This window comes from Nyctibius grandis, chromosome 5 (assembly GCF_013368605.1).
Source record: "Nyctibius grandis isolate bNycGra1 chromosome 5, bNycGra1.pri, whole genome shotgun sequence".
Classification (NCBI taxonomy): domain Eukaryota; kingdom Metazoa; phylum Chordata; class Aves; order Nyctibiiformes; family Nyctibiidae; genus Nyctibius; species Nyctibius grandis.
Window position 1 is genome coordinate 68,428,556 of NC_090662.1, and position 24,562 is coordinate 68,453,117.

Here is a 24,562-nt window from a genome sequence, read left to right on the forward strand (position 1 = left end):
AACTGAGATTGCCTGGGGAAACAAATTTAGAGGCGATTAACAGGTAAACAAGCAGGGGGTAGAAGAAGATGAGGGCACCGCTGGGTGCTCCGGGGCGCCGGAGCTCGCTCTCTCAAAGGTGTTTTTGACGCTCGGAGGTGACCGGGCACGGCTGCGGCCAGAGCCTGACGCGGCATCCCCGGGTCGCCGCGGGCCGGGCCGGGCCGCCCCGCCCCCCGCCACCGCCTCCCCCCGGCCCCGGGCGGCCCGACGGTCCCCCCTGACGCGGGGCCGGGGGCGTGGCGAGGCCGGGCGTGGTGGCGGGGAGGGGGCGTGGCGGCAGGAGCGGTGCGGCGATTGGTGGGCGGGCGGCGGGGCGTGGCGGGGGGCGGGGGCGGTCGGGAGTTTCCCACAATGCCCCGCTGCAGTGCGGCCGCCGATGGATGCTGCGCGGCCGCGCTGCCATTTGCAGCCGCCGCGGCTCGCAGCGCGCCCTGCGGCCCCGGGAGCAGCGGTCCCCCGGCCACCGCTGGCCCCCCGGCCACCGCTGGCCCCCCGGCGACCGCCGCCCCCCAGCGCCTGCAGCCGCCGGCCGCCCCCCGCCTGCCTTCGCCCCCTCCTCCTTTTTGGTCCCTCTGCTCCGCCGCAATGAACCCCCCCGCCGCAGCCGGCGGGGAGGAGACGGGAGCGGCGGGTGGCGGCGGCTGCCGGGGGGCTGAGGGTGGTGGGGAGGTGGCGGGTGCCGCCGGGGTCCCGGAGGAGCCGGGGCTGCCCGCGGCAGAGGAGTCGCTGGAGGAGAAGCTGCGGAGCCTCACCTTCAGGAAGCAGGTGTCCTACAGGTGGGTGCCGGGCGGGCGGGGCAGATTCCGGGCGCCCTCGGTGACCCTCTCGGGCACGACGCGCCCGCGGGTGGGGAGACGACCGGCGGGGTCCGGCGCGGTGCGGCCGGGCAGCGGCGTGGGGACCAGCACCCTGGAGCCTGAAGGTGTTTTTTCTTCATCCTGAAGCCTAAAAGAGCCCCTTGCCCACCCCGGATCGGCGTTCCGTTGAGCCAGCGACCTGCCCCCAGCCCCGCCGCTGCCGTCAGGTTTGCCGTGCTCCTCCGGCACGGCAGCGCTAGAGGAGATGGGGAGGGGGCCGGTGTACGTGGGTCAACTTCAGAGTTACTCAGGGAGTCGGGGATCTCGCCCGGCTGCCGGGGGAATAGGTCCGTCTTTATGCTTTGCTCTTTTCAATAAATACACGGTCGCCCGTGTTCCCGGCGCCTCCACAAACGCTCGCAAAAGGGATCGGAGAAACCTTTCCTGAGGCATCGCTGCTCCTGAGAGGGATTTCTCCGTGGGAAGTCCCATGGAGTGCAGGTCTCCTCTCCCCACCCGTGCCGGCAGCCGTTGCATAAGACCCAGCGGTTGCCAAGCAGGTGGGCTGCTGTGCCCAACACCCCCACACGTGGCTGCGGGCCGAGGGCGGGCAGCCACCCGGGTGCCACAGGACATGCTATAGCCAAAGCAGGGTATTTACTTCCATAACCAGGGTCTTGGATTTTTATGACCGTGCATTTATCACATACATCTGATGTCAAATAAATGGGTTTCATCCTTCTGTAAATACACCTGTATGAAGGGGCTGTTGGTGGGGCTTCTCTGGGCACCTAGGATCTCTTAATGGTCAGCAGCTGCTGAAAGCGATTGCTGTCTGAGAAGCTTCATGCCAAAAAGTTCTCGAGTCTTACCTAATTCTGGTTGCAAAGCCCCAGGGGAGGCAGCACATCATCAGTAACTAGTATTCTAGTGTGCTTTGGGATGAGCCCTCTTAACTGGGAGGATAGAAAACAGAGCTGCTACTTATTTTGTCTCTGTAAGGAAAAAGTGCTTCTAGCTCTCGGTAAATTAGCTGGAGACCCTCCCCTGACGTGGAGATACTTCTTTTTAATGTGCTGCTGGTTTATATCTGAGATAGCTTAGTAATGGTTTTGAGTCTCTGCGTGTGGTAGGGCTTAAAAATGATGTAATTAAACACTCTTCATAGCTGAAGTTTTATATAAGACTTCATGTACTCAGAAAGACTTCCCCATAAGGGCCGATGGTCTCGCTGGTGAGTGTGAAGTTTGGGATGATTCATACTAGGCTCAATAAGGCGAGTGATGTGAAAAGGAAAACTTACTGGACACCGAAAGAGCATTACATCAGTCATCTCTCAGTACTTTTGCATCTCAACCCTGGCAGTTTTCCTAGCGCGTGTCATTTAGGGGCAAGTTGTCTATTGCAGGTAAAGGCAGATTGTGTAGGTGGGCTGTTGAAGCAACTGCTAATGAGGCAGGTTTGCTAATGTTTCTGCTCTTGGTACAGAAGGCGTGGGGCTTGCAATAAATCTTGGAGGTGCTTCTACTTAGGCTATACATTTTCATTTTTATTTCATTAGTTTTGGCATCTTCTTGTTTTGTGGGTGGGTATTAAAATCTGTTTATAATGTCCTGTTCTCTAGATTATCTAGAAGTGTGTTAAAGACATGAGTATTTTTGAAGTTTTCTGCATGGTGGGTGTTTGTAAGAGTTTCATAATAATTGCTCGTAGGAGGAAATGTTGGGTTTTTTTCTCTTCTTCCTCCTACCTCTCCTCCATCTAGGCAAGTGTACAAGTCCTGAATCTTTAGTTATAAAAGCCTTTTCCTAAGCATCTCTTGATACATGATACTCGTTCTACTTGACTTGGGATATGTGCAAGAAAGTACATCTTTGCATCCTTGGATTTCCACACCTTTTCTTCTTTTGGAGCTGGTTTCCTACAAATAATGCTCACTCCCTCATTTATCCATAATGAGAACAGTCTGAATAGATAGATAGAAGAGTAGAAAACTTCCACAAAGGACCTCCACTGAGCTCTCCACACCCATCGGGCTCCTTAAATTGCTACCATTTCTCTCAGTAAATTATGGTGCTGAAATACATTCATAAATGTTAATGACTATATTACATACAGGAAAATCTATTTATGTTGGCACTTAGACTCCCTTATCCACTAGTACAATAGAAGTTATTCAAGGCTTCATATGGACTTCCAAACAGCTCATTTAGGATTCTCTGTGCAGGTGCATTACATTGACATACACCCGTATATCTGTATTTATACATGCAGAAGAAAACCAACAGTTGGAATTTGCTTAAAATAATAAAGACTCATGAAAACGTGTAAAAAAATTCTGTTGGTGGCAATTGAAGGAATGAAATGTGTGGCTGAAAGAGCGGTCAAAGAATTGTCACAAGGGAAAAATATTTCCTGTACCAATTTTATGTTAATCACTCCCTGTTATGAAACTATGGTTTACCTGAGTCTGGCTTAAAGTATTATCTTTTTCCCCCTTTTATTTGCTGCTAAATAGCAACTGCTTTCGTTATAATGCAGAGCTGTTTAGCTAATGACATAGTTGTTACATACAAATAACTTGTTAGTTTCTCTAGAATGGTACCAAAACCGTAAGTATAACACGGTTCAGAAAACAATGTTTTGTACTGAGGTGGCCAGTGGCTTACAATGCAGAAACTGCTGTATTAAATATGTAATGAATTTGTGTAGTAAATACTAGTGTAGGCATTGTTTGTCCCCTGTATGGAACCATCAGGAGCAAAAACTTGCTTTAAATAACACAGGTGTGCCTCCTAGGGAGCTCTGCAACCCCCTTGACATTGCTGTGTTCCCAGCCATACCCACCCTGCACCTGATATTCACAAAGCTCGTTGTCTGCACCAAAAGCTCATCATTCTGTTAAGGGTAGATGTTTACTTGCTGTTTTCTTTCTAGTAATATGCTGTAATTATGTATACGTACACAGTGGGGATATGCCACTTATCTGTGCTTGTGCGTGAGCTAATGGGTTTAAAGCGTGTCTGTTTCTGTGCGTGTGCTGCCAACGTGCATCCCTTAAGTGGATCTTAATTTGCAGATGGGGCGCTTGCCCTGCCCTGTGCTCGGTGATGCTGTCATAGGGGGTGCTGCTGCCGGAGCTCAGGCGGTGGGTACCACTGGTCCCGCTGGCAGTGCAGGGCTGGTGAGGGAGGGAAGGGTGGTCTGCAATCAGGAGTGTCGATCCCTTTATGGGGGGTGTCTTGCAGAGCTGGTCCCTGTGCAGACTGAAGGAAAGCTCAGAGAAATTGCCTCCCTTTTCAGCCTCGTGCACTTAAACTGGATGCTAACATGAGAATGCCAACAGCTAAGCAGTAATTTTTAGGGCTAATTTTTTGGGCTAATTTTTTACCCTACAGATGTGGAATTAAGTCTCTTAAAGATGTTTTGGCTTTTCTACTTAAAATCTGAACTATGAGTTCAAAAAATGATAAATGTTTTTCTCATAAACTTATAGAACCAAAAGTTCCATATCCCACCCCACTGTGAAGAAATTGGCAGATAAAACAAAAACCAAAACCAAACAAAACCAACAAACAAACAAACAAAAAACCTCCCAAAATCCATTGAATCAAATATGTACCTACCCCTGCCAGGGAAATGCTCTCTACAGTTGTCTAGTTCTTGGAGAAGTATTTACTCCCTGCATTTCTAGACCCAGCAGAATAGTTACAAGACATTGTGACTTCCTTTTAATTTTTATTATTTTGTCACTGCAAAGTTCTGTGAGGAACTTCATGGTCTCTTTTAGCTAAAGTAAAGATTAAAGTAGCTTTCCCCAAAGTAATTTTTGAAATAGAGAAATCCAGATTATACCAGGGAAGCTCAATAAGAGTATTTCCACAATAAAAAGCTACGACTAGAGAAAACCTTGGAAACAAAGCTCCATCCAGCAGATTTCCCACAGGTGTTTGCAGCTCTAAAAACTTCATCTGAAATGTAGTCTTGCCATTTTAATTGGTTAAGCTTAGAGAAATAGTGAAAGGTTAAAAAACAAACAAACAAACAAAACAATAACAAAAAACCTGAACAAAACAACCAAGACAACTCAAAAAGAAAATGAACACAAACCATCAGTAATGCAAATGGTTTTTAATTTCTTGTTAGTTATTATTTAGAAATCCAGGGAATCTTGGTTAGTGGCAGTGGAAATAAAAATAAAGTTGTAAGTTGGAAGTTTTAATGGCGTTTGGCAAACACTTGTCACAAGGGAATAGTTCATCTAGAGAAATGTCATTTCATTTTGACCAAGTGGAGAAATCTGGCCCTATGCGGCAGGTGGCAGGCTTTGGGATTCTTGCTTGTGCGTGGCTCAGGGATTTCCAAAAGTGGGGCTGTAACGAATCACCTCAGAGTCCCATGCTCCTGATAGGCAGCAGGTTGGTGGCTTAGTTACCATGCTTTGTCTTTGGCTGTGGTGGCTTCCCTGAGCAGGTAACCACGCGTTTCACTTTTAGTAATGGAAGTGGCTGGAGGCGCTGGTTTTCTTAACTGGCCGTGTCCATTGACCGTTCAGTTCTGCTCAGAAATGTCACTGTCTAAAATAGGGACTTTGAGTTTCCTTGGCTGATGTTTCTCTCCACCTTGCCAAATGAATCTGTTCGGGATGTGCATTGTGTGCTTTCCCGACCCTTCCCCTGCAAGCAGAAGCCAAGAATCAAGCTGGCCTCTCCTCCCGCACCATCAGCAGTAACTGCTTGTATGTTGTGGCAAAAAGGAGCTGGAGTTATAATTGGTGTGGGTTTTGTTACTCTGTTTGAAGGGGAAAAAGTTATTGCAGAGAAATCCTGGGAAATCCCTGATTACACAAGCCTCGTCACTGTTGATGAGCATATAAATACCTGGGACCACAGATGGGGCCTTAGACCAAAATAGAAATTTAAGCATAGGAGGCATCCTCATTTTTTGCTTAATTTATTTACAGACATGATAATGATCATAAAATGCACATGAATTCTCAGTAAATATTAAATAGAGACAGGATGGTAGAGGTGTCTCCTATTACTAGGACTTAATTATTTTATGAAATATGACAGCATTTACTAGTGTACTGTGAAGCATTATAAATAATTAAAGCTGAATGACATCTGTAAAAATGAAAGCACCCAACACAAGCCTTTGATTTTCCAATTGTGTTGATTTCTTTTACTTAAGTTTTCTTGAATCTTAATACATCCTATTTCTACAAATGAGTGAGGTTGTTCTGCATGAAAATGATGGATGAATTTTTTTCTTCTACCAAATGTCAAGAAAATAATTCTCGCTCTCTGGCCTAATCTCATAAGATCTGCTTACAACTGTCTTTAAGAGTTTTGGGTATGTATTGTACAGAGTTGTTACCACCCACTCGCATTAACGGTGACTCAATTTACTTTGTCACCCAAAACACCCATCACCATTTTATCATTTTCTCCCAAAGCATATCACTGGATGTTTTTGGTACATGCAGGGGCCTTCGTGAAGCTCTTTCATTTATAAACGTTTGAGGTAGAAGTTCTGCATTGGAGCAAAATGCAGAAAAAGGCTAGGGTAGTTCAGAAGCAAGAATAATACCATGGGAAAACCAGGCTGACATTTAAGTTCCCTCCTGACTGCAAGATGTGGCTGCAAGTCTGGCCATCAACGTCTCTAGGTCACACAAAGTAAAAGGACTGTCCTTGAATTTAAAGCATGTCTTATGTTCTCTGTTTTGTATCTGAGGGTTAGCAGTTCTTTATGAAAGACACGTTGTGAATCATAACTCTGGGTAAAGCTACATGCGAGCTGCAATGGAATTATGTGCGTACTCAGAAGGAGATAAATGCACCAGGGGCTTGAAAGCAGAAGCCTCTACGAGTGCAAAATAAAGTTGCTGTGTAGCACAAGGACAGATCCGTAGACTCAGATTGCCCTGGGACTGTCGCTGGTGGAAAATTTCATCGCGTAATAAATGCTGAATCAGATGCCACGTAACTTTGATAGGGTGTAAAAACACTTTTGTTGTGGCTAGTCCTTTGGAATAAATGAGCAGGTAGTCAGCTATTGTCACCTAGGTCAGTCATGGGGCTGACAAAATGCTTGGCTTGAAGCTTCACCAGGCTTTTGACAGGTTTGGTTTTTATTTGGCAACTTCGCCAAGATGTTGGGAAGGTGATGCATATGTGCAACAACAACGTCTTCTGTGCTCTTCCTGCTTCTTTATCAGGAAATCTAGCACAGGCTGGGCATGAAACACTGACTATCAGCCAAAGGATTTCCCAAATATTAAGGAAAAGAGGGAGAAGGAAAGAAGAAGAAAATAATCAGGCAAGGGAGGCTCACAGCTTTGTGGGAACCTCTTCTAGTTACAGAACTGACGACGAGGAACTTTGCCCTGGAATAAAACGGATGTGGAAAGTTGGAGCTCCGTTTTGTGTCTCAGTCTCTACAAAGTTGTTGTTTTGGGTTTTTTTTTTTTTTAATCTTTGTATGCAGTAGTGATACATTCACTCAATTATACTGTTCACCTTTGTGCCCCCAAGGTCTGAGCTTTCCACCTCCCCTACCTTGTGGTTTTTGAATGATTTCATAATTTGTCAATTTTAACAGAGAAAAGCTGTGTGGGACTGGGCATATATGAAAAAAACGTGCAAGAGTACATTAAGAGAAGAGCATGTATTTGTGTATGTATGTGTACAGAGTCTATAGGAGCCTCTGAGGGGGTTAGTGCTGGGTATTTGATAGATGTGTATGGGTAAGGGGACATTGTGGTGAGTAACTTCAGGGTGAAGGAAGGCGTATGACAGGACATGGGCATGGAGGACTCTGCTGTGTGTTTTGCAGGTTGCAGCTATGTGGGAAAATCATCTGCACTTTCTGCTAAATAATTGCTGGACCTTGTGTGAGCTGAGGAAAGTATACCAGGGTGGGCTGTGTGTTCGGGAGCCTCGGTGCATGCTCTCTATAAATGTGCAGGAATGTAAGATGAAGGGACGTCATTATGTTGCTAATTCCAGTGTATGGTGTGCAGTTTTTCTCCCTTTATTTGACTGTCCTTTCTTTGGAAGTAATACATATTTATGCATATAAAATATTAATGTGTTTGCTCGTTGTTGATGGCCTTAGGTCGGATGGGAAGTGCTGTGCCAAGAGCTGAGTCCAAGGTTTGCAGGCCCATCTAAAGCCACCAGGTCTCTCTGGTATCACTTCTCATTTCTGTCAATACTGCATTTCGTATTTTTCTTCTGCTTCCCTTGGTGTGGACATGCTGGCCTGTGGGTATAACTGCCTGATGTTGTGCCAGCCCCTGAATTCTCCCATAACCCTGTCTCTCAGGGTGCTGAGCTTCTGGTAAGGCCATCACTGATGCACATGCAACCTGCTTTATGCTGCCAACAGGGAAGTTGATACCATCTCAGCCAGCTCATAAAGGCTTTTTTTTTTGCCTCTCTGGAAACTTGTATTTTGCATTTTGCCTATAAATGAATTCAGGGAGGATTTCATTGGTGAAGATTAAGATGCATGTGGCTCTTACACCAGCACCACCTTGTCTAATGTGTGCTGGCTGCCACGTGCCACAGGTTGACCGTGATCCTGCATAGCCTTCCCTGTCTAGACTGTGCCTAAATCCTTCTCTGAAGATAACACTGGTCTTGGGGTGACTGGGGTTAGGAAGGGAAGTGGGGTTTTTCACCTTAAATTTCACTAGAATATTCTCACTTACAAAAGACCTCAGCACTCTCTATCTTAGTCTGCAGAGGAGACCCACAAATAGAGTAGGAGACTGTAGTGTCAAGGAAGGGGCTGCTAATTTTTAAACACCAAACAAACAAGTCTAATACTTGTCCATTATACTTTGTCTCAGCTTTTTCTGCCTGTAAGGCTGTAATCTGCAAGTGATAATACCTACGTAATGCAGGCAGTGTAGGACCTGATTCTTTGGAAATCCTCTTTGAGAAACAGAGACAAAGGATGATGAAGTGACTTATTTAAGATGGCAGATGGAGTCTATGTGACAAAGTGGGAACAGATCCTCAACCCTAGCTTTAAGAGCAAGGCCTCTCATCCAGGTTAAAAGGAGAGGGGAACAGAAAAGAATAGAAATGGCAGCTTTCAGATAAAACCTGAAAGTTGGGGGAGAGGCAGAGGACAGCTGTGCACGAATATTATAACTTGATCTTGTTTAGACTACAACATACCCAAGTTCTTGCCTCTGAATTATTTGTGCATTGAGCAAATGGGAGGGTTCATTTTTAAAGAGCTATGGTAACCTGAGGCTGCCACAGGGCACTAAGTGGTTCTTCCGAATGTCTCAGCACCTCCAACTGCCTTACTGAAATGGCTCAGCATAAAGGTAGGTAAGGGATTGAGGGGGAAGGGAAAGATTTATTAGCTGGTTCTGAGGAACTGACTGTCACTAACTACTGCACTCTTGGGCAAAGTAAGCTGGTGCAGGGCTGAGCCTGTCTGTACTCTGGGATTGAGCCTGGTATTTCCCCAATACTTTCTATACTGCATTTTTGAGGAAGCTTGGTGGTTTGAAACACTTACGCTAGAAAAAGGCTTGGTAATGAAGTCCTGAACCTTTCAGTCCTGGATTTCCCTTCAAATGCAGCTCTGAATGGCACTGCCAGAATCCCCTTCCATTTAACAACTGTTTGAAAGCTCAGCTAACTTCAAAATTTACAGTTTATAATGGGAAACTGCTATTTTATCTTCTGGTCAGTCTGCCCATTTTTGAGGGGTTATGGCTTCAAATTTTACCTAGGAAGTTTTCCAGCTCACTGGCCCTACAGACTACCTAACACTAATCCCCATTGTCATAGACAAATGGCCACATGAGAGAGAACAGAGGTGTCTAATTGTACTTAGGTTCGAGGCATACCGACTTAATGCATCATTGCTCCTCCTGTGTACCTTTGTGGATAAACATGAGATGAGAAGATGAAAGATGCTACTCTCTCAGGCTGCTGAGAAGATATATGCCATCAGCAATGAGTTTACCCATTGTTATTGGGGAACAGTGCTGCTGGCTGCCCTGTAGCCTCAATTAGGCTTTAGATGCATTGCAGGGACAAATAATATTGATGGCTTTGGCTGTCTGACTGTATGTAAGAGCCCTTGGTGAAGAGATGTGGGCTCTTTTTTGAATGTCCAGGGACTTGAAGTAAGGTGTTTAATGGTGAAAGAAGTACATGCGGATAGTAGGAATATGGTAGGTGAATACCTTGTCTTGCTATTTGTTATCCTCTTCAGATGGATAAAAAATTCTCCATTCCTCCCTCACCATTACAAAGGAATGTGTGTTTAATATGTAGGTCTAAAGTCTGTCTGATTAGGGCTATATGATACGCAAGTGTTTGGGGGTATGATCTGACACTTTTTACAGGAGATGAAAAAGAAATTCTCATATTTAATCTAGACATAATTATAAGAACACTATGCTTACGTAGTACTCGCTTCAATATTTGTAGTTTCACTAACTTCAAAATATTTCAAAATTGTAAAATTTGTTTCAATATTTTTAATTGCTTTCAAATGTTTCTGAGTTTGGCTTTTCATAAAAACAAACAGCAAAGCCCCTAATAGCCAGATTATATACCTTCTAAATTGTATGACTCATCAGGAAGATTGACCCACTGGGGAACATTTTCCAAGTGGGGCAGAGATTAAGCTTCAATTGCACAGATTCATCAAAGATGAGGAGTTGAACATCTTAGAATCCCTCCATGCTCTGAAGCTGCTCCCCGATGCTGTGTAATACGCAGGAGAGGGGACTGCCTGTGATGCTCTGGGAGGTGCCATGGGGTTTCTGGGCACCATAGGAGAGGGTGAGGAAGCAAAATGACTTTGAAGTGTGTTAGCATTAAAAGATGATGAGAAAATACCTTCCTGTCATCACTTTATTTCATTAGGTTACTAATGAGTTTCCTCTAGGGATGGTAATGGGGTAGTTCTTATGCTTTTATCCAATTAGTGAATGATCCCAGGAGTATATCCTTCTGTTGTGAAAACACATCGAGTTTCATTTCAACATGAACACGGCATCCTGTAGGTCCTCTGAAGGCAATGAAATGCCATGTGTAGGTGTATGCTAGGCCAGCTCCTTGGTTATTAATTGCTGATGTTAGCTTGATTTATGGTTTCGAGATGATGCCCTAGAGGGCAATGGACTCTCCTGTGAAAGTAAGTGAAATGCCAGAGATGTGAAAAAAGTTTCATTATCAGTTTTGGGGTTAGTTCTAAGTTGAGATACTGAGAGAATTCACATGTTAAAAACCAATGTAGATTGGAAACAAAATAAAATTGTCTTTGTTGCTATTGCCTTAAGGCATATCCAGTACCAGTATCTTGCCAGCTGCTTGTGCTCATAGGATTCTTTGCTGCTGGCACTATAGTCAGCTCCAGGTTTTAGCCTGATTTAAAATGACATTGAAGAACGAATTAGCAGCAGTACCAAGGCAGCTGGCATGTTTGGTTGTGGGGGGCCTTCCATTAGTGAGAAGAACTTAAGCTATTCTTTATTTTTTCATTTTTGTCTCTGCAGGTAGCCAACAGTGGCAACTGTCACTTCTCTCACAGGGTGGTATATTTGGCTTTGGAGAAGGTAGTTTCTTTGTTTTGCCCCTGGCCAATTTTTACTGTGATAGAATTTTGGGATTTCTTTATTTTTAAGTTTCTCTTTCTCCCTTTTCATTCTGTAATTTGCCTTTGTCACCCTACCTTCCTGCCAAGACATTGGTGCTCTGTGTGGGTTTATGTACCTGGGGCTGTGTCATGTGCGGTACAATGAACAACGAATGCACAAGTACATAAATCTAACCTTGTAGAATGTGAAGCCCAGTGTTTAAGTTATTGAGCTCGCTCCAACAGTTTTTTCCTGCCTCCAAGGCTAGTGTGAGCTTTATAGTCCAGTGCTGCATCTCTGATTCTTTACTATCAAGATGCTCACAACAAGCTGCTTCCTTTCCCCTAGATTTGTAGTACTGGAATTTTTCAAGCCCCACAGTGGTAAATTATGTTCCAGTGGTTGCAAAGACATGTTTTATGTGCAATTGGCTATAAAGATAGGACTGGTTTTGGATTTCTCCCTGTCAACGTAATGCAAACCTATGGCAAAAAGGAGAAGGCACCAGTTGCCTTCTTTAGCTTTTCTTTTTTTCCAGCTTTTTCAGGTGTTGAAGGAATGCTCAGAAGTGCTCGACAAGCCCTGCTCGTGCATAACAAACAGTGCTGGAGTAGAGTCACAGTGGTTTGGGTAGAGGGTAGTGTTGTGATGCTTGTGTGGGCTCTCTTTTGGCCTTGTGAATCTTGATTCAAACTGGAAGGCAAATGGCAAAACAATGTTTTTCATTTCCTTGAGTCTGATGTGGGCCGTATCATCGTTTGACAAATGCTCTGTGATGTGGGGTGAATAGCAAAATTACAGAGTGCTGGGTTATTTGGTGTCTGTGTTGTCAGCTCTTTGTTTCTCTTCTTTCAGCAGCTAGTGGGAGGGCTGACTAATGTTGGCTGTGATGCTGGGGCAATTACGAACTGGACTGAGATCAATATAGCAGTTAAGATGCCCCCTCACAAAGCTTATATGCGGACTTTAGAAACTGCTAACCTGATGGCATTTGGACAAGTGACCTGGGGTCTTTTCCGAAACATCTCCTTATCTATTAAACCTTAATTCATTTGAAAGGGAGAAAAACCATAACTTCTAGCAGGGACAGCTGTGGACAGACTGGCCTGCAAGACTTTGGTGCCCTCCAAAGGGAGGGCTGGCTGGAGCACAGCCTTTCTGCTGTCCAGAGAGGATACTGCATGTCTTTCCCTCTGGGAGCAGCCTGGGCTCTCCCAGCCCACAGCAAGCTTCTGTCCAGACACCTCTTGGGGATGTGATGGCTGTCAACAACATAAGCCAAGCATTAAGTGTGTTCATTCAAGCCTGCGGGCAGTTTCAAGCTGGAAGCACTCTGAGAAATACTCTCCAGGGCAGGATAGACCCAGAGAGTTTGTATGTGAGCTCTCCCCTTAATGAATGTGATTCAGAAAAGCCTTATATGTGATGATCTCACTTATTTTTTTTTTTTTTAATGAAAAACACAAAGCTAAGCTATCTCTGGCTGTAACTGGAAGAGATCTTTAGTATGACACAAATATTTTTAATTTCCTCATATGTAGTCACCCAGAGTCAACTATTCAAGATCAAGGGATGCATTCTTCCCAATTTTCACATCACCTCTGGTGTAAATGTGAGAGCTCAAATAACAGGGAATTTAAGAGAAAAGCCTACTCTAATCCCTTGGTTGGGCAATATGGTGTTTTCTCCCTAATCCCTGGAATGTGCAATACACTCTTCTCTCCTAACCCCTACCTCCTTAGCTCTAAAAGGAAAGCAACCAAAAGTAATTCTGCCATCAGCTCTGATGGGGCAGTGAAAATATCCTCAACCTATCCCTACAATAGCTGCTTATGTTTCCAATTCCCTTTTTTTTTGAAGAAGGACTTTTAGTTATCGTGTTTATATTAGTACCTGGTCTTGTACTGAATTCAAGCAAAACAAGAGTGAATACAGAAGAAGAGCAAGCCACAGCTGCTGAACCCTGATGTGGGGGCCTCTTCTCTTTTCACAGCTCCTGCTGTCTCTCTGTGGGAACAGAAGATACAATGACTAATTTTGTGAGGGAGGTGGAAGGAAGAGGGAAGCTGACCTGTGGTTGTGAAAGTGCTGGGTTCATTGCTCCTCACTTCTTAATCGCTAATGGCTGTTGTTTGTCCAGGGAGGGTTGCAGCACAGGCAGCGGCAGGGAAAGCTTTCGTCACACTCTGGTTATGCCTCTCTCCTGACTTAGCAGAAAAAGAAGGTAATTCACTTTCTTTTCAGTCTTTGGCCTTTATCCTGAGATGAATCATGTCTCTTGCTTCCTGTAAATCAGAGATCATCCTCTTTCACACGTGAAGTGCCAAGGTACCGGATGGCCTTGCCTTTCTGCCACCAATGACCTTATTTTGCTATCCTCTGCAGCTATGCATTGTACTAAATGAAAGCTGCAGCTGACTGTCTCCTGGAGGATGTGGATGTGGGCCTGCAGCTGGGTCTGGAAGCTCTGGTGTTTGATGGAGATGTACGTCATGAAAAGAAATTTTGATTGTTTCAGCCCCAGTCAGGCTTTTGGACCCTTCAGCTGAACAAAGATAGGCATTTCCAGTGGATCACAAGCAATTATGAGATGAGGACAGGATGGGGGGGTGGGAAGTCATGATTAGGCTGCACTAGGTAATGCTTTATAACAGTATTTTTTTCAAGCTTGAAAGGGGCCATTAGGGATGTGAAACAGAGAGAGAAAGAAAAGGAGGAGAAAATAAGCTGGGATGGAAAATCATGGCCCAAATTTCCCCCAATTTAATCCAAAGGCTGGAAAAGAGAAAGATGTGAATTCCCCTCCAGCTGGAGAAGCAGCCTGGAAAAGGCTGTTCCCTGGCAAGTCAGCTCTCCTGCCCACTCCCGCTGGCAGCCTGGGGATCGTGGCCAGAAAATGTGGGGCTCCTCCTGAGTCTTGCTGCGGTCAAGCCCTGCCTGGGCAGTTGCCCCCACTCCTGGCATGGTAGCCCCTTCCCCAGCCGCCCCCGCCTGAGCATCCAGCAGGAGCTTTTTGTTTCTGATTGAGTCGCTCTGCAAACGGTGTCACAATTTGTCAGGTGCTGAGAGTGATATTTGCTTGATGGAAATGTTTGCCCTATTGTGAATCAATCTGAACAGCTTTCGCATCAAGGTTGTAAGACAATGAGGCGAATTTACTATGCAGGCAGACAAAGAGGCTTCTATTATGTGTGAAAATACAAATAATAGGAGGATAAATGCAAAACAATGAGAATGTCTTAGCGTTGGGTGGTTGCAGGCACAACAGTGCGCATCAGCGTCTGGCTCAAGTGACAGAGGTGTACAAACAAGGAGGTGGTGGGAACAAGCAGGTACGCCTGGAGGACTCGTACCTGACGAGGCTGAGCTGTGGGTGCGTGCAAAAATACCAGGAAGACTTCAAAGACTGTCTGCAAAGGGTCTGCTCAAAGAGAGCAGCAGTGGGAAAACAGATAATTGTTCCTTAAAATAAAGTGATGTCTCACTCATTTTAAATTAAGAGAAAATTGGGCATGAGGTAATACTTGTGAAGGTACCACAACATATGCATTTGCTTGTAGTTCCAGTCTTCTATAGTGGAGAAGGGTGCCTGAAAAATTTGCAGTGGAACCATTTTTTTTGTTTTGTTTAGAATTTTGACATAATATTTTCCAACTGAAATATTCTAAGGAGGATGCTGATTTTGTTTTCAAAAAAAAATAGATGAGCAACAGATTTATATATTCATCTTAATAACTGAAATATAGAATAGTTGATATTATAATTCCTTGGAATTTCTTCTGAGTTTTTTTTCACTCCAATTTGGAAGAGAAAAGTTATTTTGTTGTGATTTGAAATATGAGAATTTCCCAAAGAATGGAAAGGCTGAGTTCTGGCAAGCCAAAGTTCTTATTTGGTAGCATCTGTGAAACTATTTTGGTCATGATTGATTTTTCCATGATAGAAATGTGTTGTAATAACCACATTTAGTGTTAATGAGCCCTGCGGTACTTAGCCTCTTCTGAAGGACCAGAGACTGAATGAACATGGAAGATGAATTGTCCTCTGGCTGCTAGCAAGAGCCACTTGATGTCATGATTAAAGTATATTATCAGGGTACTATTGGGTAGTGGATGGCCATCCACATTTTTATAGCTAAACAGGGAGATCATTCTCCAGGGGTGTCTGAAAGCTGAATGTATGTCAGGTGTATGGTTAATGGTGGTGGGTTATTTCCTTTGCTTCTCTTTCTGAGAATATTCTGTGCCTGGGATTCTGCGTCTGCAGCTACCAGCAGAACGCACCTGGCTGATAAAGACCCAAATAGTCACTTACTGGACACCAACTCTTGTCTTGCACAGAGAATGAAAGTGATCTCTGATGTTAGGGCTGAAAAGGCTTCTGCGCTCAGGAAGTGTTGACCTGCTGTTTAGCCATTTCCGCTGCTTCTTTCCAACCATGCAGATCTGCATTTACTCTCTCTCAGGGAGGGGTACCAAGGTGGTGGATCTTGTCTGGATGGTGGTCTCTCCCACCATGCTCTGCCCACTGGGTTTGCACCCCTGGGTGCTCAAGTCAACAGGGAAAGAGCTTTGTAGAAGTCAAATTTCCATGAGATTTGGCTCTCAGAACCGAGGAGCTCCCATTCAACTCATCTGGGCAGTGGAGAAAGAGGGAGCCAGCATATTTTTAATGGCTACATGTGGAGGGTTGATGGCTAAAGGGTGTTGGTAACTACAGCCCAAAAAGGAATATAAGTGATAGGCAAAATAGCAAGACGGTGTTTGTTATAATAAATTATGTCTGGGCAATAGATTAGTGACTTGTCAGTCAAAGAACAGTGTCTGCTTGTACTGGTTTTGCTGTTCCCGACATCTGACTCCCACAGGATTTAAGAATTTTCTTGGGAAAAGAACACGTGAGTGTGCAGTTCTTGCCATTAAGACTAATGCATTTCCTTCTAATGGTTCTGCTGTGATGAATCAGTCCCCACGTGCCTGCCTTGATGGTGGGTGTCACTTCTTACTGGCTGGAAAAATTGCAAGTAGTGATATGTGTGAAGAAGTCAATATGATGAGGGGAGGAATTATTCCTGAAGGATAATTTCAGGCTGGGGAGGCTACCTTCCCTTGATGTCCTCAACAGTCATTAGCAAGTGAGAGAGTCTTCTCCAGAGGACCATTTTGCCAGCCTCGTTCAGGCTCTGGCTCCAAATTGTCCTCTGGAAGAGCCCATCTCTATTGACTGCAGACAGTCTGTGGAGAGCAGTCTTACAAAGCTAAAATTAGTTTTTATGTGGACCCCTCCTACAAATAGGATGAGTAGATGTATGTGCTTGTTAGTTTGACAAATGTTTCCAAATTAAAAAAAAAAAAAAAGCCAAAATATGGGAATTTTTTCTGTAAAAAGCATGTTGTTTTTTTTTTTCAGGGGGAGGCTTTTTGTGGTGGTGTGGTTTTTGGTTTTGCTTTTTTTTTTTTTTTTTTGGCAAGAGATAAATCTGTTTTGAAGTGGAGGTGGTGAATTCTTTTAGTGGATACTGGCAAGTATGTCAATTTTAAAAAGTGCTGCAGTAGCTCTACAGCCAAATAGAGATGTTGCCATTTTGCCTGCTGTGAACTGCGTCTTTACAAGGAACTCCTTTGCCAGCTGCAAGGGCAGCTGGGAGGGAGTTGTTTTGTGATTCAGTCCCAATGCAGGACATGAATGTAAATCTCCTGCCCTCTTCATCTCTTTTTTTTTATGGGATCTGGGCACATTTGTCATGTTTTCCATGAACTACAATGAATTACCTGGAAGATGAAAAGCATGGATTACCCATGACTGTGCTGATCTCTGAGGATTGTTCCTTAATGGTTCAATGCCAGACCTGGCTGGTGAAAGGAGCATGTATTGGGGTGGCGAGGAGGCTCATGCCTCTGTGCAATTCCCGGTGTTATTCCATGGACCAGACACCTTTTTTGATAAGCTTTGCTGTTAGCTTAACTCTCACTGCTACCCTAACTCGTTCACCTCGCCAGAATGGCACAAGCCAAACCTGTGGGAGGAGGAATGGGTACAAGGCATCTTTGTCTTGAATATGCAATGCCTCTAATTGTTGATGATGTGCTGAATGGTACCTGGGTGTCTGATATTTGACCTCTTTGTTCTTTTTCCTTTTTTTCTTTCTTTGGTTTATTGGGAGCTTGAAAAAGTACAGATGAAATGAAAAAAGACTAGAGAAGAGTAATGTAAATCACTTCAGGCATTCAAGTGCATTTGTGATTATTCTGCAGGAAGAGAGATGATAGACTGTGGTTATTTAGTTCATGAGTAGAAGAAAATATGATGAAATAAGTGAGCTCAGGGGCTTTTCCTTTGCTTGCCATACATGATTGTTTTATGTGTATTTAATAGGGACTTCACTGATGCAGCAAATCATTGAAGGGAAATGTTTAGTAGGATCCAAAGAAGGATTAGGCTTTTATATGAAAATGAATCGTATTTGTAGCAAGTCTGACTACTGAGTATACTCACAATGTCACCAGAGTTGCCAATGCTTTCTTGCTTCAGGGGGCAAGAGAATCACCTGCAGGGGCCAGAAAGGGATTCTCTCTGTGCAATGCAACTTTCCATCCTTCTCTGGGCACATGCTGCTACTTATGGTTCTGGCTGCTTTCCTTAAAATACCAGGTATTGGTGGGATATTGAAAAGAGAGTTCTTGAACTCATGAGGCAGCGATTTGATCAGCCTGCTAGGGACCTAAACAAATAACGAAGAAGCTAATGCTGTTCCCCTATCTAAAATTCTAATCTTGTTTGTGACATCATGATTGGTTGCTATAGGGACAATTATGGTGTCATAAAAAGAGGATTAATGATGAGTTTAAGTGAGGAATAAGCAGCTGGAACAGATGAACTTTTTAATAACTCCTGCCTCCTCTGAAAGCTACTGTTTTGTGAATAAAAATATAACTCCAAATAAAGAATGATGGGCTGGAAGAAAGTCAGTAAATAAGCACTGAAGGAACAGTTGTGCTCTAAGCTTCTGGGGTCTATCAGGATGCTGCAGTGTAAAGGAAATCTCATTTAAACAGAGAGATGCTAGAATGAGTGACAGATCTCCTGTCTCACGTGGACTTTTTCCAGGTGTGAAGCCACACTTTTTTCCTTCCATTAATCTTTTTGTGTTTTAAAGTGTGGGAAGATATGTACAATTTTGGTTAATGTTCCACTGTATCTGCTTTAAAAAATAAATATGAGAAATATGATGGTAGTGAAATGTAAAAGGTAAATGAATTTTGGAGCAGCTTAACTGATTCCTTTGTGAGGGTGCTTCAAATTTTAGTGGCTTATCAGTTTGGAATTGGTCGTGTCAGGAAAATCAGGATTCCTGGAGCTAGACTATTTCAGGATAGGTCATCTGATTCTTTAGCTTTTTCCTGTGCTATAAAGGCTATGAGGACTACTTAGCAGGGAGCAAACTAAATCAGACAAACAGGATTCTTGTGCCCAAGCAGATGGCATCTGAACTACTGTATTAAACAGTCAGTTCATACAATTTCACTAACCCCTGTAATGGCTTCTCTTTACTGGGTTGGTCTACTGACACTTACAGAGTGGCCAGGCTTTTTCCATGCTGCTGACTGTATGCAGTTTGTAAAACAAAGTTTCGAAAAATGCTGAATTACTTCTGCAGGGTTAATATCTGTGCTGGCTGCTTTGCCCTCTCGGGCACTCTTGCACGTTCCCTCAGAGCCAGGCACGCTCTGCTCGCCTCGACTATTTTTACTGCTGTTTGCCACTGTTTGCTGCTCTAACCCAAACCACTCCGGCAGTAAAGTGTTAGCAGAAGGGCCACCGACAAGAATTATTAATACATAATAGGGGACGGAAAGTAGCGAATAGCTGTGGGTAGTGCTGGGGTTGGACTCGCTGGCAAGAAACTGCCTGAGGGCTCGTGTGGGTGTCAGTGCTTTTGTTTTTTCTCTTGCTCTTGTGGCATTTGCCTAACTCTTTTTGTCTCCCTCCTCACTATTCTTGGTGCCTCTTTTATGAGCTGGAGAGGAACATCTGTTTCTGCCTGCATGGGAGCATAAACACAGGGCTCCTGATGGTTTTGGGGGGATCCAATTGTCTTGCTTATGGCCACGATGTTGGTTCTTGCTGTGACTTTCGAAGAGGAGTGAGAATAGCACTGTCTGGTTATTGCTGTGGAGCGTTAGAGCATAGCAACTCTTGCATTCACTGTCACAGTGCGTGGGGAATTGTTACCAGAACACGCTGACTTGCAGACCGTGACCTGTACACCAGGTATCCCTGTGATGCTATGCCAGGGTCACCTCTGCCTTGAGATGCTGGCGGTGGATGAGACTGGGTCTTTGCGGCCCTGGCCCTGTTCTTGGCCCCAGTGTGCTGAGCACAGGCCTCTCTCTGAAGTGTTTTCTGGGAAGAATGACAAATTCTGGGGAATTCTAAAGTGGTTTTCAAAACCGGGTACAGAAATAAATTAATCCCTGCAGCACCACTGGGATGGCAGAGGGCAAGCTGTTCTCCTCTTACTGCAGGAGATGAAATTTAGAAATAAAGGCTAAACTATGAACTTTCCAAAAATTTGCTAGAGGTGTAAATAGCTCTTTTGGGTACCTGCTTGGGGACACATGAGCTTGGGGCACTAAGACTTTCTCTGATTTTTAGCTAGGCTGAGGATCTTCCCAGGTTTATAGAGGACTTCAGTGCGTGTAGTGCAAGTAGGTTTGGATGCTCTTTTACTGACTGCTGCCTTTCCAGTACAGTTTTTCATCTGTATCTTCTCTCCCAAAGCCATTGACCTTCATTCCTCCTGGCTGAAGCAGCCTGACACAGTGTTTTGCCTGAATCTGCCCTTGTGCCCCCAGGCAAAGGATCTGCTTGCCAAGGATCCCACCCTGCTGTTGTGCAGTGCTTTGGGAAGAGCAGCTTATAAATGACATGAGCAGTGCTCCAGCTAGTCCTACCCACTAAGGGTAGGTATTTTACAAAGTAGGAACACCATTGCTCTGAGCTGTGCAGGCAGGTCCGGAAGCTCTGTGTTCCCAAGTACCAGAGCAGTAAGTGGAGGGCAGGGTGGCATGACAAGTGCAGAGCAGCGCAGATGGCTGGTGCCAGCAGAGACTGCTACAATCTGGGCTTCGGCTGGGAGCTAAAACCCTCTGCTGCTTAGACCTGGGTGGTTGTCTTCAGAAACAGATGAGTCTAGTTGAGTCTCTCACCAGATCACAATAGTAATTCCTTGAGGAATAGCTAGGAGGGCACTAACAGTTTTATCAGCCCCTCCAGATTGAGGAGGTGTGCCCACAGCTGGGTATGCAACTTCAGTTAATTGGAAACTATGATGCCCAAGGAACTATGCTGGGTTTTTTCTTCTCTCCCTCTGTACTTGTCCAGAGGCCCACAAGATCTTCCCTACCCATATGGAGGTGTGGGGCTGTGGCCACCCTGGGAACATCTGAGCTAAGTGTCAGGCTTCCCTGAGATTTATGCCAGGGACCTGGTGCTGCCTTTGCAGTGATGTCTGCTCATGGGGACCTGCTGGGAGCTCAGGAGGTGTGTCTGGGAGCCAGCTCTACCCTGGCTGCTTCTCAGATGCAGTTTTCCCCCTTAAATCCTATGTGTTTTAGAGACTTTGCCCCTGTGAAATCAGAGGGATTTTGTTTGCTTGTTTTCAACAGGCTGCATCATATTCCTCTCCTTTTGGTCACAGCGAAGGCAAGGTGTGCAGCTGGAAGGAAAATTGTCCCAGTGAGAGCAGGAGGGGATGGATGGTATGTTATCTTGGTAGCAGGGCTCTTGCCTGGGTTTGCTTCTTTGTCACCTGGCAGATGTCTTACGTAGACTCTTCCTGATGATGTGGGTTAAGGGGGCAGCGTGTTAGTATTCCTGAGATAGAGAGAGTTGAGTGGTCTGGTATGTATTGCTGTGTATACATTAACTGTAACTGCTCTGCGTATAAAGCACTGGATAAGTGTATCTCAGTTGTGGCTTGGAGATGTGTGCATGTCTGCGCATGGCACACGGTCAGTGAGAGGGCATGGGTACGTGTCTCTGAGCCGTGCAGGAGAACATTATTCATGAGTCATCACATGCAGCTGACAAACTGTGGAGGCATATGATAAATTGGACCTTTGGCTACCGCATACTGGGGAAAAACTAAGCCCAGCTCTCCACTGAGCACTTGTGCTGCTGCTGGGGCTGGTGATGAAGGTGCCCCTTGTGACAGGAGAGCTTCCGTCATGCATTCACTCTGGGTGAGGAACAGGATAAGGCTGTTGCTCCTTTCAAATGGGATGTGAAATATGTTTACAGGTTAACACAACTTCTCTCAAAGTAACCTTGCCCGTGCAGAGCTCAGACACTGTAGGGATGGGTACCGGCAGTGCTTTCTGCCTCCAGGCAGAGGGTTTTCTGGAGACCAGTCCTGCCAGCGTGGCCCACAAAAGTGTCTGCTGAAAGTGCTGGTCAGCACTTAAAGACGTTAAACACAGACTGAGCTCAAAAACGTGTGGGTGCAGCAGGTCTGGGTGCTAACATCTGCCAGAGCGGAGAGGAAGTACATGAAGCAAGGGGAATTTTTCTGTCTGTTGATATCTAGGTAAGAATCGTGAGCAAGAATGCTTTGTTATACATGTTTATATGGGTGTCTCAAGGTCCCCGCAGCCTGCTTTCCAAAACATGGCCATAAGCCAGGCTTGTTTCACCTTCTGTCACTTAAAATCAATTTCCAGTTGCTATGTCGAAATGTCTCCCCTCTTCTCCCCCAGTCTCTTGTTTCCTTTTAATCCTGTTTAATCAGAAGATGATTAAAAAAGCCCACTCAAACCTAGTAAACAACTTCTTAAATTCTAGATTGTGAGTTTGTATTTGTTTCACTTTAGTTGGGACTAAAGTCTATTACCACTTGTAAGTTACCCAAAAGCCTGTGTTTAGGAGGTATTAGTTTGCTCCCACGTGGGCAAAGACCTTGTTTTGGTTTTATGAGTGATCTCCACAGCAAGGTGAAGGGCCAGGCTCTGAGGCTAACCTGGAGATCTTTCAAAGAAAGATAAAGGGAAGCAATCTACCAGGTCCCATTAATGTCAATAAGAACTGCTCCCCAGCTTCTTGGATTCCTCTGGAAAATTGCTGCAGGTGGTTTAACTGGATCCACCTCACAGGAGCTTTCACTGGATCAGGGTTCTGTGGCTCTAACAGGGATGTTGACGCTGCCCTTGCTGTTTGAACTGAGGACTTCCCATGGCTGAAGCAGTAGCAGTTTATATCTGACCTAAATTTGGGCCTCACTTTTTAGGGCTCCCCTTTTTATATTCTTTAGCAGTATTAAGTAATAAATTCCACTGCAAGTTATGTGTAGATGGGAAATTATTTCTGGATTGTTATTTCATTTCTGAAGTGGTGCCATTTGGTTTTATCATGAGGATTTTGATGAAGCTAAATGAGAAAAAGAAACCCCTCTAGCAAAATATCTCTTGTAAGGAGCCCCCTTTTTATCTGAATCTGGGAACATGAAAGCGCAAATCTGTCTCTTGCTGAAAAATTTCATTTCTGTTCTAATTTGTAAAAGGTCTCTGGGTGCTGAAACAATTTTCTTTTCTCTGCAGATTTATCCCAAGCATTTCTCAATGGGCTGGAACTGAATGGATGTTTAAAGTACACTTTGCTTTTTCCTTTCTTTCCCCTTACATGTAGTACAAGGATGTGGCTAAGCCAGCTGCTGACCAAAATGAGCTGTGGAGATCAAAGTGTTAAATGTGAGTCAGACTATCTTGCATTAGAGGGTGAGTCAGCTTTGGTTTTAAAAAAAGACATTTTAAAGAAGCTGTTTGGAAAAAATGCTGAATGGAAATATCTCAGAAGAGTCAGTCTCTGAGAGAAGACAGGGATTTATTTATCTCCATGCAGAAATGATAGCAAGCGTTAAAAGTAGTAGTAACGATGTGATCACTCTAAATTGAAGGTGCTTCTTTGGGTGTATCATGCCCAGTGTCCTGGGCTGGTTGCTTATAGCAGAAGCAGAAGTTGAATCAAGGGGAAGTTACTCAAGGTGAAGGTCAGGAATGCAAGCCCAGGTCAGTGAGTCCCTTGTTTTAATAGACAGAGGTGCCAGAAAAATGTGGCTGATGGGATGTCCTAGGAAGGAGAAAGACTAAACTGCTACCTGGCTGAGCTGGCTTAGCGGCCTTTGGAGCTGGGCTTGAGAGTTGAGACCATGAGGCCTTGGTATTGCCATTTGGGCGGCGAAGTCTGGGCAAGCTGCAGAAGGTGGGACGCTGTGACCACCTTGTGGGGAGGAGACTTTTGTGTGTGCACTGAAGCTCAGACATTTTGGTAGGAGGTTAGTAGGTGTTAAGGGGAAGTGTGCATTTAGGGAATGGAAAGATTAAAGAGTTGGCAGACATTTCTGGGGAGACTTTATAGCAACCTTCCAGTACCTGAAGAGGGCCTACAGGAAAGCTGGAGAGGGACTTTTTACAAGAGTGTGTAGTGATAGGGTGAGGGGTAATGGTTTTAAACTGAAAGAGGGTAGATTTAGATTAGATATTAGGAAGAAATTCTTTGCTGTGAGGGCGGTGAGACACTGTCGCAGGTTGCCCAGAGAAGTTGTGGATGCCCCCTCCCTGGCAGTGTTTAAGGCCAGGTTGGATGGGGGCTTTGAGCAACCTGGGGTCTAGTGGAAGGTGTCCCTACCTGTGGCAGGGGGGTTGGAACTAGATGATCTTTAGGGTCCCTTCCAACCCAAACCATTCTATGAACTATGAAAGGTTTTTCCTCTCCAGATTTTCCTGCTTCCCATATTTCACAGAATTACCTTTTTGGAAAAAGGATGATCAGCCCAAAGGGATAATCCTCTGTTGTAAAGCTGGAAGACACCAGCAGAGAAGAAGTGATGACGTGTGACACAAAATAGCAAATGAACCAGCTAAACAGCCATCCAAATTCCCAATGGAAAGAACATACTGACAAAAAGCAGAAGAGTTGCCATTAGCATGGGATGGGCTATTGCTGTGCACTGTAAATGAAGTAAATTTATTCCTGAATCCACTCTGAATTTTTGTGTGCCTGTAAGCAAAGCTCCTAATGTTTCCAAGGTGAATATAGTAACTTC

At 44.7% G+C, this 24,562-nt stretch overlaps 1 protein-coding gene across 1 annotated transcript in view; it reads left to right on the forward strand.

Annotated features, from left to right (window-relative positions):
• The first annotated feature begins 393 nt into the window (after window positions 1-393).
• DGKI (diacylglycerol kinase iota) overlaps window positions 394-24,562 on the forward strand; it is a 234,120-nt gene continuing 209,951 nt past the window's right edge. The window contains exon 1 of the mRNA XM_068400899.1: window positions 394-818. Within this exon, the coding sequence (XP_068257000.1) occupies window positions 394-818 (425 nt within the window). The remainder of the gene's footprint in view (window positions 819-24,562) is intronic.